The sequence below is a fragment of the Monodelphis domestica genome, chromosome 1 (genome assembly GCF_027887165.1).
Source record: "Monodelphis domestica isolate mMonDom1 chromosome 1, mMonDom1.pri, whole genome shotgun sequence".
In the NCBI taxonomy this organism is placed as follows: Eukaryota; Metazoa; Chordata; class Mammalia; order Didelphimorphia; family Didelphidae; genus Monodelphis; species Monodelphis domestica.
Window position 1 is genome coordinate 732,746,832 of NC_077227.1, and position 15,080 is coordinate 732,761,911.

Genomic DNA, 15,080 nt, shown 5'->3' on the forward strand with positions numbered 1-15,080 from the left:
AGCCCGCACCATGGTGCCACGCTTCACCGATGAACATGGGTCATCAGCAAATTCAGAAGAGGCAATTCTCATGGTTTCACCTACAAGACAAAAGAGACAAAATGATTCATCCAGATTTGATTTTTCTTTATATATCCTGAAATGATGATGGTGGCCATAATAATAATAATAGTAATAATATTAGTAATAATCATCTCAAAGACCAATGAACAAATGTACTATTGCTGATCAAATAAGGTTTATGATACTCTTTAAGCCTCAACGACCACACAATCTCTTTAAAGAGTTAATCGCCGTGTTATATATACCTTTTAAAATGTCTAGTTGTCGTTCTCATCAGTCACTGGATGGAGAGTCCCTAAATTGTATTTATTCGTAAAGAGGACTATTTGTCTGACTGTAAGTAAAGGGACTCTTAGAGGAGACAGAGCCACAGAATCATACTAGTTGTATAAAGTATAGGATGTCAGCAACCCTCGAAGTCCAACCCATGTGGAAAAGGAATTGCCTTCAATAAGTGGTTATCAAACTGATGCATGTAGACCTCAAAGGAGGAGGAGGAACCCACTAGATCCCGAGGCAGCTCATTGCCCTTTGCAACAGCTCTAATTCTCAGAAAATTATACCTGACATCAGGCCTAAATTGGCCTCTTTGTAACTTCTACCCATTGCTCCTGAGGCAACCTATCTCGTCTCTGGGGACAAATCAAATGCAGTTTAATCCTTTATCCATTGACAGCCCTTTTAATAAAGGAAGACAGTTAACGTGTCCACAGAGTTTTCTCTCTTCTGGGCTAAAACATCATTTCTTATAGATGATCCTCATGTGATATGAAGCCGATGTGCTCATCAATTTTGGTTAACTTAAACAAATTTGGTCATTTTACTTTGGGCATTCTCTAGCTTTTCAGTGTCCTTATATTGGAGTATCAAGAACCAAACAAACTATTTCAGATGATGGCTAAAGAGGGCAGATTATAGCTTCCCCACAGTTACAGCTCTAAATACAGTCCATGTTTACTTTTTTATTATATCGAATTATTGACTCATATTAAACTTGTTTATTCCTTTCTGTCTTTTTCAATCGTGTCTGCCTCTTGTTAACTTCATTTATTTTGTTTTCTTAACAGATATTAGAGTGGCATTTTACAGATAGGGAACTGAGGTAAACATGGTTAAATGACTTTCCCAGCATCATACAAGTAGTAAATATCTAAAGCCATATTTGAACTCATGAAGATGAAGCTTTCTGATTCCAGCCCAGTACTCTTAACTACTACACCATGTTAAGCTTAACATTTACTAAAATAAAAAACAAATACAAAATAGATCATTTTCAGGAAATCTGCCACATAGACAGGTCTTCTCCTTATTGTTCTGATAAAGTTGGCTTTTAATAAAACTTTATATCAAACATCATGATTTATATCTTCTTAGAGCAGGTCTAATTTTCTAGTCTAGTAATGGTGAACCTTTTAGAAACTGTGTTCTGTGCCCTGTCCCCAGACTATGTGCCATGCCTCGCCTGCCCAGATTGTGTGCCATGCCTCACCCCTCATATCAGACTGTGTGCAGTGCTTTGCCCCCACCAGAGATTGAATATTCCCCCCCTTACCCCAGACAGGAGAGGGAGAAAGGGAGGGGAGTGTCCTGAGCTCCACTCAGGGAGGGAGAGGCACTTGTGGAGAGGGGGACAGGAGTGACCTGAGTGCTTCACTCAGAAGAGGAATAAGTATTTTCATTGGGCTACTGGGCAGAAAGGTGAGGATGTATGGTGGAGAGGAGGAAGGGAACAGCTTCACCCAAGTACCTCTGCCTTTCTAGTGACTCATTCTGGCTGGTGATGTAGCATGTGCCCACAGAGAGGTCTCTGCCTGCCATCTTTGACACATGTGCCATAAGTTCACCATCACAACTCTAGTCTATCAAGATTGCACAAATCTGATGAACATTTTATCCATAACTTTATCCATATCACTGATAAAAAAGTATAGGCCTATGCATAGATTCCTAAGATACTCTATTAGAGACCTCCTACTACATTGATTTTGAATCATTAATAAATATAAACTGAATGCTATCATCAAATTAGTTTAGACTCCATCTGATGGTCTTATTACTTAGTACAGAGGTATCCTGCAAACAGTCCCCAATTCCAATCTCTAATAAGATAAAAATGTAATTTAGATATTTAACAAAATTAATAAAAATATGATAGAAGAGCTGTTAATTTATAGTGTTCTTGGTCAAAATTTGGCCTCCATGGAGCCAATTCTATTTTAATTTGATACTTTTGGTATAGTATATGTTTTTCTTCCTTCTGTAAAAGAACACTATGAGATATTTGAACAAAATCCTAGATAAATTTTGGTCAACTAATCCCTTAGGGGTCCCTTGATCTCCTATAATATTAATCATATAAAAATCAAAAAGGAGCTTGGGCTGACTTTGATTTTGAGGATCTGGTAGGCTCTTTGCAATCACTATTTCCTAATCTCAATATTTATCAACAATATCATTAATGATCTTTTCTAGAAGTTTCTCAGGAATTAAAGAAAATAGCACTTTTCTATCACTCATAGGCTCTCCTAGCTCTCTGTCTCCTTGGTATTTATTTCCTATTAGTAATGTTTCATATGTCATCTAAATATACTATTTAAGATGAGAAGATCAAGATGGACTAAGATTTATTGATATCAAATCCTATCTTTTTCTATTACATTATGTAAACCTTATATATATCAGTCTTTTAAAGTGATTTCCTTGTCACAATTATGATGCTACTTATTCAATATGAATAGAGAGTCCATTTAGATGATTTTTTTCATTCAGGTAAATTAATGATTTTTGTTTTTGTTTCAGCATCTATATGTCAGTTTCTCTCTCTCTCTCTCTCTCTCTGTCTCTGTCTTTATAATTGTCTGTCTGTCTTTCTCACACACACATACACACACATGTCCATTTTGACTAATGAATGTTGTTTATTTGAACTATGGCATGATGGTGTTGGTAGAGGAAAATTAATGAAGCAGTTCTGAATAATGGAGTAAACTAAAACTAATTGATTGGGAAGCACATGAAACACAAGATACTGACTTCAAGACTGTATTCGACCCAAAATGAATTATTGAAAAAAATCTACATATTCAAATTTTTTGTTAATTAAGGTGGAAAATTCCTCAATTGACGTAACTGTAGGAATGCATTATTCCATATAAGCTAACACTAAAAAAGAATCTTTAAGAAAAAAATAATACATTTCTTTGGTTATTTTATAGTTTCATTCAAAATTTGTTATCACATGGCTTATTTTGTTGTTTATTTCTGTGTAAAACTTTTGACATTTTGCAGTACATCTGGATGCAATGAAATAATTTTAGTGTGTGCTTAAAAGAAAACACTCATCCTCATGATGATGCTATTTTAGATCAAGGAAATGTGTCGATGTATAAGAAATATATTACATTGTTAGATTCAAAAGGAAGCTGCCATCTACAATAGCCATATTAGACTTGCAGATTGGCTCAGTCTTTATGCTCAACACAAACAACCTCAAGTTTTACAGCCCATGTGAAACTTAAACATTCATTACTGTACTGTCACAAAGGCACATTGTCAAGATTTATCTGGTCCTATAGGACCAGATAAACTTTAAAGGGAAGGCAGGTAGTTTGAAAATATATATTTAAGCCACAGCAGAACCATACATCAGATCAATTTTGCAGATATTAAAATAAAGCCTTTCACAGAAAAGCAATAAAAGCATCTCCCCCCAATAACCTAAGACAAACAAGTATGCTCTGTCTCTTTGTGCATCTCTCTGCCTCTTTCTGTCTCTATCTCTCTGTCTCTATCTCTCCCTGTCTCTATATTTCTATTTCTGTCTTTCTCTCTCCCTCTTTCTCTGCCTTTGTCTCTCTGTCCTCCTCTCTCTTCGTCTCTCATCCACTACTAGACAAATGTAACATCAAAAAGTCAAATTGGGAAGAGAGGTCATGGAAATGTGGTCACAAAAAAAAAAAACAACAATCTAAAATTTTGAAGGTGGGAGCTCATGGAATGCAATTAGCCTAAGCCACATTGGAACATCAAACAATTCCTTTTATAATACCAACCACAAATAGATGTCATTGATATCCTTTTCTTGAATCCCTCCAGTGAGGTGGGGGGAACCTATGATTTCCTGAAACAGCCTATTTCATCTTTGGATATTTCGAATATGTGGAAAGATTTTCCTTACATTGAAAACTGTTTCTTTTGTGTTTTCTAATAATTTATAATTTTCTGATATGATCATTGTTGATCATTATCATCTTATGAGAACAAAGACATTTAAAATGAATTAAAAATAATTTTAACCACCTATTATGAGTAAGACACTATGCTGGATGCAGAATGCTTAACCTGTTTTCAATTTGATAGTTTTGAGGATGGCCATAACATCCCTTACAAATAGTCCTCTCTCTGGGAAAACTATATCCATTTCCTTCAAGTAATCCTCATATGCTGTGGGCTATAGTCCAGGGTTTTCGTCAAGAAATAATATAAGCTCCTTGAGAGGGGGAAGTGCTTCGTTTTTGTCTCTGTGTCTTCAGGGCTTAACATACAGTAGGTAAATGATTTTTTTTTTTAAATATTGATTGAATGGCAGCTCTAAAAAGCTTGACATCAATGTCGTCAGTCTATTCACTGACAAAATTCTTAAAGAGGTTGGGGTCAAAAACTCTCTTCAAGCTGGCATTGGTTTTATTAATGACTATTCCCTTTGTATCTGAATATTCTATCCCCAAAATACTAATTTTACTATCACAAAACCCAGATATCTGCAACATAAGAAACCTCGCCAAATGTTTTATTAGAATTAAGATCTCATATCTTTAGCTCTTCTTTAATCTAGTAGTCAAGTGACTGTCAAAAAAGGAAATTAGATGAGTCTAGCATGAGCCATTCTTGAAGTCACGCCTGCTTTTTTTGTGATCACTCTTTCACTTGTGTGTGTACAAACCACCCACTTGAATTTTGTCATGAATAGAATTCAAGCTCGCTGATTTTAGTTTATAGAATTCATTCAATTTTTCCCCCCTGGAAACTAAGACATATGCTTCTCTCTAATTTTATATCAACTCTTCTATTCTCCCAAATTCTTTTAATGTCATCAACAGTGAATGAGAAATCAAAGCTTCTAATTCTTTCAGGACTCAAGGATTTTGTTAACTAAAGAACCATAACTTGAACTCATTGCATGTAGAATAGATGATGACTTTCACTGGAATCCCATGAAATACTAATGGTTTATCCATCCTCCCCAATTAAAAAAAATCTGAGAAAAATGAGGCAAAATAAAGAATTCAATAGGCTAATCAGTTCAATATTGTTTTTACCCAGGCAACTCATCCCTGATAAAGAGTCATATACACTCATACATATATAATACAATATATGCACATAATGTAATCATAAATAAAATATGTATATAATATATGATCTATATATTAATATGTAAGTATATATATATATATGTCTATATATACATACACACATTATACCTCTTGTCACCTGCTATGATTATCCCCACTTCCTTCTTTTCTTGTCTTTAACATTTATTGTCAGCCATTGGTCATCCTAAAAATTACTTCTAAAAAACATTCTTTTAAGTTGTGGTCTGTGTCTTTGATTTTTTTGGCATGATTTCTCCTTTCTTACTTCATCTTCATGTAAAAAATACTGTTGAGGCTAAAATTATAAGATCGCTATTATTCAATAAACTATGTATCTACTAAAGAAAAAATTTAGCATATGTTAGCAGGTAGCCAAAAATTATTTTAGAAAAAAAACAGCATAAATGTTGATTTGTTATGGACCAATCACAAGAGAACACATTGATGTGTACTTTAGGTTTCGAGTCCTCTTGCCCATCCTCATCCCTACTACAGGGAATGGACAATTGGATTCCATTATAATTGATTGGTACTCTGGATAAATGTTGCATGAAACAATATTAATGAGAGGGTAATTTAGATCCAAAAGAGCAATGCCAGCTATAGTTAAGATCAAATGTGATATCCTATGTAAACTGCTCTTCAAACAATAAAGTTGTACATTAATATTAACTATTAAGTGAATATTGAGTTTTATATAACTATAATATCCAGACTCAATATTTTCTCCAACTCTCCCCCATGCTTAATGTCCTTGTTTTGTTTTTTTCAGGTCTCAGCTAAAATCCAACCTTCAATGAGAAGCCTTTCCTGAAGCCTCTTAAGCCTGGCACCTTCTGTCTGTTGGTTATCACACACACATATATATTTACATATTGTATACAAAATATATACCTCTATAGAATATTAGCAAGCACTTATTAAGCAACTTCTTATATCCCAATCACTGTGTTAAATAGTAGAAATGTGAAGAAAGGCAAAAGACAACTGAAACCAACAAGCAGCTCAGTCTAATGAATTTATTAAATTCCTATTAAATTCCAGATACTATTGACAAATATGAACTTAATTGAAATATGACAGATAGGGATCAGCCATCGCCATGTCTTTTTCCTTTTTTCACATCCCCTGTACTTAGCTGAGTGCTGGGCACATAGGACGTGCTCGATAAATGGCTTAGTGATATAATTCTAATAGTCCAAGGAGCCACCAATTCTATGGTGACGTTTCATGACATTCTTTTCACAGGAGAAAGATCTTGGTTATAATTCACTCATGATGATGTTTCAACTTTTCAAAGCTTTGAGAAACTTTGCGTTCAGCATGCTTCATTCCAGCAAGAAACTTGCCTTTCCCCACAAAAAGCTAATATAGCATAAAAGCAAGCTAATCTAATGCCACTGCCCCGAGGAATACAAAGCTGAAGCAGACCTAATGAAGCAAGAGAGCAGCCATTTCACAGGGAACCATTTTTTAGAACCCCCTCCACAAACCTTATAAAATGCCCATATTAGCCGAAACATGGCCATGCAGATGGAAATACCAGCTAGAACTGAATGACTACTTAAGATATGTGTGTATGAATTTATACATATATATGTATCTATACATACACAAATATATATATGTATATACATATGTATTTGTAGATATATATCCATACATATATGTGTGTATATGAATATATATGATCTAATTTAACAAACTTGAAAAAACTATTCAATCTATACATAGAAAAAGACTTTACAAAGGAGAGGATTTCAAAAACAAGCCAATTTGAAGTTGCCTGAGATATTTATGGTTCTTTTATAAGTTGCAGGCTTGAGTGCGAGCAATTGAAAAGAGAATCCTAATTTTTAAAGCAAACTTTAGGGATCTATCACTGTATTCAGTCAGTCAACAAGCATGGATTGAGTGCTTACTATATTCCAGGCATATTCTAATGGAGGAGACAGTTTTCAAATAAATATTTACAATCAAGATATGTCAATTGGCTATCTTCTACTAGATACCATCAAAGCTGTATATTTCTTTCTTTTTTTTTAAAGTTGACAGAGACATTATGAATGCATATATAACAAGATGAAGTTTGAGAGGGAGGGAAGACATAGTGAACTTGTTTTACCTGTACATGCCATTCATTACCTTTAGATAATGTATATGATTACAGACTAAAAATTAGAACAAGTTCTTTATGTTAAAGAAGTGGCCTTTATATGAAAATATTTTAAACCTGGCAAAAAAAAAGAGTTCATACTCAGGGGATAAGAATGCTCATTAAAAAGGGAAAGCCATTATTTACACACCCCAAATCCTTACTTCCCACAGGAAGCATTACTTTCATTTACAACCTAATAAGTGAGAGAATACAGTTGGAGTTTTACAAGGATGCATATAGACTTTCAGTAGATGCTATTTTCTGGTACCAGATCATTTAGATTTGTTAATATATCAGACCAACAAAACTAATGTATCTTAAGAAAGTTAACACACATGTTTCCAAAACTAGCCAGCCTTTCTACTAGACTTTGTATTATGATTTCCTATCTTCTTGACTCTTTCATTTTTAATAGGGATGTTCAGGTATATCTATACCATTGTTGAATTTTAATTTTAATATAGTGTCAACTCTAATGGTAATTGAGAAGGATCATATCTGCTGGTGTATAGAGGGGAAAGGGAGATCATGAGACGTTTCCATTTCTAACAATTCAGATATCAAGAGAAATCACAGAATTATAATACGTTAAGAAAATGTTTAATCAACACCTTTTGTTTTACAAATAAGGAAACTGAGATCAAGAGAGCAGCAAAAGATTTCCAACCTTTTGGGTAGAAGAGTTAACAGTAGATGAATAAGATTGTCTGAACAATTTATCTTCTTTTATATATTCAATGTTTAATTCAATTTAATTCTGTAAGAATTTATTAAATACCTATTAAATTCCAGATACTATAGACAAATATGAACTTAATTGAAATATGACTGATAGGGATCAACCATCACCATTTTTTTCTGTATTCTTATGATACCTGATATAGTTTTGAGCACATAGTAGATACCATGTGAATGATTAGAAATTAGGATATGAAAAGTGTGGAAGAACCCAGTTTTCTTCTTTCTAATAAAATAGGTCAGTATCCTTCAGCAATCACATTGAAAGAATGTTTAATTTAGCAAACTAAAAAATTTATATTCTGGAGCCAGGATGGCTGAATGGCTTCTGTTATCCAAGAAATAATAAAGTATAAAAAAGAAAAGATTAAATAGCTAGGTGGTTTAGCAGATAGAACACCGGGCCTGGATTCAGAGAGACCTGTGTTCAATTCTGGCCTCAGAAACTTACTAGATATGTGACTCTGGGCTAGCCACTTAATTGTGCTTACCTTAATATATTGGAAAAGAAAATGGAAAACCACTCCAATGTCCATGCCAAGAATTGAACATGCCTTGGACATTAGGGGAAGCACTGGTGTGCTACAGTCCCCCAGGTCATGAAGAGACAGACAAGATTGAATGACTGAACAATGACAAGAAATGATAGAGATAATAAAAGGCTGCCTGTTTTTTTTTAAGAAAACCAGATAACCAGAAAAAAAGGGCAGAAATCATGTGGAGAATGCATTATTTTAGTTATTTATTCAATATAAAAAATTCAATATATTGAATTCAACTCCAACCAAATAATTCATCCAGTAATTCAGATACTTCAGATAAATTCAGATATCAGATTATGTGCCAATACCTACCATGTAATATTTTTTTCCTCATAAAATCACAGAAAAGGAGCTTGAAGAAATGACAGGAATGCTCACATTTCACAAAAGAGGAAACTGAGGTACACAGAAGGAAACTGACTTGTCCACAGAACTGTGGATATTATGAATGATTGAATAAATGAATAAAGTATGGGTTTGATGAATGTAAATGGGTAAAGGCTTCCCTTTTCAGTATGGAGCTAATAATTTCAAAAGGGGGTAAAACAGGTAAATATATATTACATGAGTATAGTATGATAGTTATTCAGTCATTTCAGTTGTGTCTGACTCTATGATTATTTTTCATTCATGACCAACTCTTCATGACCTCACTTGGAATTTTCTTGGTAAAGATATGGAAGTGGTTTGCCATTTGTTTCTCCAGCTCATTTTTGAAGTGAGGAACTGAGGCAGAGTTAAATGACTTGCCTGGAGTCACAAAGCTACTAAGTGTCTGAAGCCAGATTGGAACTCGGGAAAATGAGACTTCTTAACTTCAGACATGCCACTTAGTTACACAGATGTACTTAATAAATATGACACAAATCATAAGATTAAGTAGACAAAATAGGGAAAATAATAGGACAAAATTTTTTAAAGGAGAAAGGAGAGGCTCTATGAAAAAAGGTAGTCACTGAATTTGGCCCGGAAAAAATATTTTCATAGGCCAAGTTATGGAGAGAATAGATTGTTGGCATAGGATCTCATCTGTGCAAATACCAACAAAAGGCGGGATTAAATAAAGTATTGGCAAGTTCCTCGTTCAGATGTTAATTAAAGTGTATGAAGGAGAATGGTACAAAATATAAGAACCGGTCTTTATTTTATTTGGCAGACAATGAGGAACCATGGAAGGACACTCAACAAGGGAATATCATCCATAGATCTGAGCCTCAAGAAGATAAATCTGACAGTGAATGGTGTGAAGGATGGATAAAAAATGAAAAATGGAAGCAAGAAAGCTATTGTCACAGTTCAAATGAGAAATTATATTATATTATATTTTTCTCTTCCTATTCTCTCTCCACTAAAAGACAGAAACAGTTTTACAGGGGGGTTTGTGTTAAAGAGGACAGGCTAGACTATAGGCATTCTTTGGAGATACTGCAAGTTAGGTTCCACACTACCATAATAAAGTGAATCATGTGAAATTTTTGGTCTCCCCATGCATATAAAAGTCCTGTTTACATTATGCTCTAGTTTATTGTGGGCACAATAGCATCATGTCTAAAACAATGTAATACCTTAATTAAAAATACTTCACTGCTAGAAAATGCTAAACACTAGCTGAGACTTTAGTGAGTCATATATATATATATATATATATATATATATTTTTTTTTTTTTTGCTGGTGGAAGGTCTTGCCTCATTGTCGATGGCTGCCCACTGATCAGAGTGGTAGGTGATTCAGGTTGGCATGTCTGAAGATTTCTTAAAATAAGATGACAATGAGCTTTGTCCCATCGTAGTTTGTTCCTTTCATTTAACACTTAGAGGCCATTATAGGGAATTTACTTGGCATAATTTTGATATTATTTTTCTCAAGTAATAGGAAAGGTAGAGTAGAGAGAGGGGGGGTAGAGAGAGGGGTGGGGAGGGAGATAGGGAGGGAGAGAGAGAGAGGGAGAGAGAGAGGGAAGGAGGGAGAGAGTTAGTTACTGGTTGGTGGAGCAGTGAGAACACACGTAACATTTATCAATTGGGTGCATTGTCTTGTATGGGCATGGTTCTGTAATAATTAAAATATGGAAGATATAAATTGCAGTAGGTATAAGAGTGGATGAGTAAATTGTGACCTCAGAAAATGTTTTCATTACAGTGTCTTGTTTTAAATCAAATATAAGGTGGTTGCCAGGGCAATATTCCCAATTATTAAATATACCCAAGCAACTGGGTTTATAGAGATTTTAATTAATTACAATGAGGAATTAAAGAAAAAGAGAGAGAAAAAGGAAATAATGAGAAAAGGATAGGCTGGCCCAGGGCAGCCCTGGCCAACCCAGGCCTAAGCCTTAAGAGAAAGATCAGTCAGTCCTTAATCACTCACCACAAGATCTGTCCAAGCAAGGATTCAGAGGGACAGAGTCTCCTCAGAGGGAGTTCCAGCCAGAGTCAGCCTCCCTCAGACTGTCTTCAAGAGACTGTGTCAAGAAACTGTCCTCAAGAGCCTCTCTCAAGAGACTTTTTTTATCTCAGATTTCTCATCTCCTTATAAAGGGAATTTTCTCCTATGTCACCTCCCCTAAATTCTCCCATCTACCAATCACAGTAGACGTTTTTCAAAGGACAGACCATTCTTAGTTCACACCTGAGTAGACTAATCTTTTGAGTAATTCACACCTGAGTAGACTAGAATCTCTGAGTAAGTTCTCACCTCTTTGCTCCTTGTAAATTCACAAGTTGCCTGACCTTTATAGGTACTTAGCACCCCTTTGTATTAGTTCTAAAAATAGGCACAGCTTAAGAAATTTTTGTCTTACTATAAGTATGGGTTTAAGTATCTTTCATTGTTCAGCAAAGAGTTTACAACTTTATCTTCCCATAAGGCATGCTTAAGTATGTTGAAGTAGATTTCTCACATTCCTGATCTAAGTAGAGTTCTCACATTCCTGATCTAAGTATCTTCACTGCCCAAATGGGGAATGGTCCCAACGGGGAATGGTCTTAACCCAACCTTATGAAGTAGGGTCTGGGAATTTTTTAAGGTTCACAGTTCATGGTGCCCCAAACCATTTCACCAGTAATATCAAAGATCACAGGTTATCATACAAGAAATGATAACAATGAAAGAGTTTGAAGTACTGCAAGAATTACCAAAATGTGTCACTGAGGCATGATGTGAGCACATGCTGTTGGGAAAATGGTGCCAATAGATGTCTTTGACACAGTTTGCCCCAAACCTTCAATTTTTCAAAAAACACAATATCTGTGAAGTGTGACAGAGTGAAGCATGATAAAATGAAGGACACTTGTTTTCTCAATTTTGTCTCACTTTAAATTCTCTCAATTAGGATCTGTTCTCAGTTTTTCAGAGACACTGATATAGTGAGCTTAAATAGGATCTCTTCCCTATGGCAAAATTTCTGAAATAAAACAAATCATCTGTTCAAGTTAAAGGAAAGAAGTTTTATTGGAAAGAAGGATCAAGGGATGCCTGAGGTATCATGGTTGGCTGCCCTCTTACAAAATTCAGTGTTCATCCATGTTCCAAGTAATCGTGTTATGTTCAGTAAGCAGTAAAAATAGAATCCTCATTTGGGAGAAATAAAAACCATCAAGAAACTTTTTAAAGACCAATTTGATAGTCGACAGTTGTCATTTTCAAAGCACTTTATCATTATGATTAATATTTGGAATCTATAAGGCAGAGAAAATGCCTGAAAGCCACTTATAGTCAAGGTTATCTAATTCTCAAAGCATGCTTACAAAGGTATTCATTCTCATTTCAGCTATAAATATTATTGATTTTTAGAGCTTTAAGGATCTGAAAAATAATCTAGTCAAATTCCTTCACTTTGCAGGTAAGAAAATCAAGGCCGGGATCAGCAACATGATGTATCTGTGGTCATACTGAAAGGGTCTGACAGAGTCAAAATTATGAGTATGGTCTCTCCTGATTCTCATTTTAGTGGTATCTTCTTTATGATGCATTTCATTCATTGATACATTTCTCTAAAATTTTTATAAATGAATTGAATATGCACATCACATATAGGACCATAAGGTAGAGAGAGAACAAAACCATCATGTCCTCAATTTAAACTAAAGCTAACATAGAAAATATGATGATGATTATGACAATAAAGATGATGGTCATGATGAAGATGTGTAGGGACAAAGTTTTTTCTACTATAAAAATTTTAATCTGATTTCTTCATTATAAGGTAAAGATTAACTAAGATTCTGGAAGTTTATACATTGGGACACAGGCTCTGGGTATCCCTACCAAGCAAAAAACAATTAAAGCACTGATGTGACGATGATGGTGTCCAACCATATCTTAGAGAAACTCAACACTGGAAGTTTGGCAACTAGTTAAAATTTACTTTTTTCCATAACATCAATTCCTAGAGATCATCAACATTCTAATGTGTATCAGAGAAGGGTGGACCCAAACTGATGAAATCAAGTATCTCTGACAGGCTGAAGTAATTTGATTTGCCTACTTATAATATGAAGGCCTTGAAGAAAATGTACCCTTCTCTCTATAACTTGGATAGTCCAGTTCTAAATATTAACAGGTAGAGCCCTCAACAAATCTTATAGTATTAATTCATTTTAAGGTATTATTATGAATATTCATTCTTTATAAAAGCTGTTCAGAAAGTAGTGAATGATGTACGAGAGAGAGAGAGAGAGAGAGAGAGAGAGAGAGAGAGAGAGAGAGAGAGAGAGAGAGAGAGAGTGTGTGTGTGTCCCAACTGAAATCACTTTCTGGACAAGGAATGTGAGATACTTGAAGGCACAGAGTGTTTCTTTTTTCTTTTTCATGGCCTACCAGTTGATTTATTTGCTGTTGTTCAGTCCTTTTAAGTTGTGTCTGACTCTTCTGAGTCCATTTAGGGTTTTCTAACCAAAGACGCTATAGTGGTCTGAAATTTCCTTCTCCAATTTTTCATTTTAGAAATGAGGAATCTGAGGCAAAGAGGGTTAAGTGACTTGCCCAGGGTTATACAACAAGTAAGTGTCTGGAACTGGATCTGAACTCAGATCTTAGTTCTTAGTTAGTTCCTTTTTTTTTTTTAAGGATTGCTATGTTTAATTTCTTTCTTAAAAATAGTGATTGTTTTTAAAAAAGTATAAGCTATAAAACTTTATACTTCAAATATTTACATGAATATAAACATGCACATTTCTACTCTGTAATAAAGCTGTTATAAAAATAAACTCAAGATTTTTGAACTACAGGCCTAGTGTTCTTTCCATCTAGTAAAGCATGGCCGTAACCAATGATTGTACTTGATTCATTGGTAGGGACAATTCAATAATTAGGAGATTATCTCAAGAGTCAGAAGGATATGATATACATTCTAAATCAATAGATCTTGATTGTAAAACTGTATTTTACTCATCTGATTCCCCTTTACGTAGAGAAAATGGAAAACAAACTGAACCCTAATATCGTAAATTGGGGGCTAGAAAGGTATGATCCATTTCATTTGTAGAATATCAGCCTTCTTCAGCAAAAGAAGCTACACAATATGCTATTTGGGGATCGTTTCAGAGCATACCTGGCTTGGGAAAGGTAAATAGACCTGGATGACTGGTCAGAGTTCCTTCCTTTGGATGAATACGGATTTCACATTTGGTGAGGAGGTGAAATACATATCAATATTCCCAAAAGTGACAATGACCATTCACTATTTCCATGACCACAAGCAATATAATTAGTTGAACCAGGCTAATTAATTTCCTCTACCCAGGTTGCTGTGAGGCTAAAATAAAATCATGTATGTAAATCATTTTATTAATACAAAGCACTAAACTGACTCCTATTATTACTTATTACAAACTCACAAGCACTACAGAATGAGAAAGTTGTGCATCCATTTCTCTTCATGCTAAAGGCAATGGGCGTCTTGGAACTATTTCTTATGATCAGCCTCGTTTATCTTTTCCATTCATGGTTATCTGGGCTTGACAGAAGAAAGGAAACAAGTTTTGGAAGAGCTTATATCCTAAAGGGCTGGTGCTCAAGGCCCAGCTCTGCCAATCATTGCCTCTGTGACCTTAGGCAAATCATTTCCGTTTGCTGGGCCTCAGTTTTCTCAGATCTAAAATGAGTGTGTTGGATTAGATGAGAGGTGTCAAATTTATATTAATCCCCAAACTTCTGAATGCTACCAGGAACAAGTTAAAGTGTTAATTGGGAAATGTTTTAC

The 15,080-nt window shown here is 34.8% G+C and overlaps 1 protein-coding gene across 5 annotated transcripts in view; it reads right to left on the reverse strand.

Annotated features, from left to right (window-relative positions):
• The window catches only part of CTNNA2 (catenin alpha 2), a 1,548,366-nt gene that overhangs the window by 1,049,457 nt on the left and 483,829 nt on the right, over window positions 1–15,080 (reverse strand). For all 5 annotated transcript variants that reach the window (XM_056824737.1, XM_001364449.4, XM_007477790.3 and 2 more), the window contains exon 4: window positions 1–80. This exon is cut by the window's left edge and continues 87 nt beyond it. In XM_056824737.1, coding sequence (XP_056680715.1) covers window positions 1–80 — 80 coding nt within the window. The remainder of the gene's footprint in view (window positions 81–15,080) is intronic.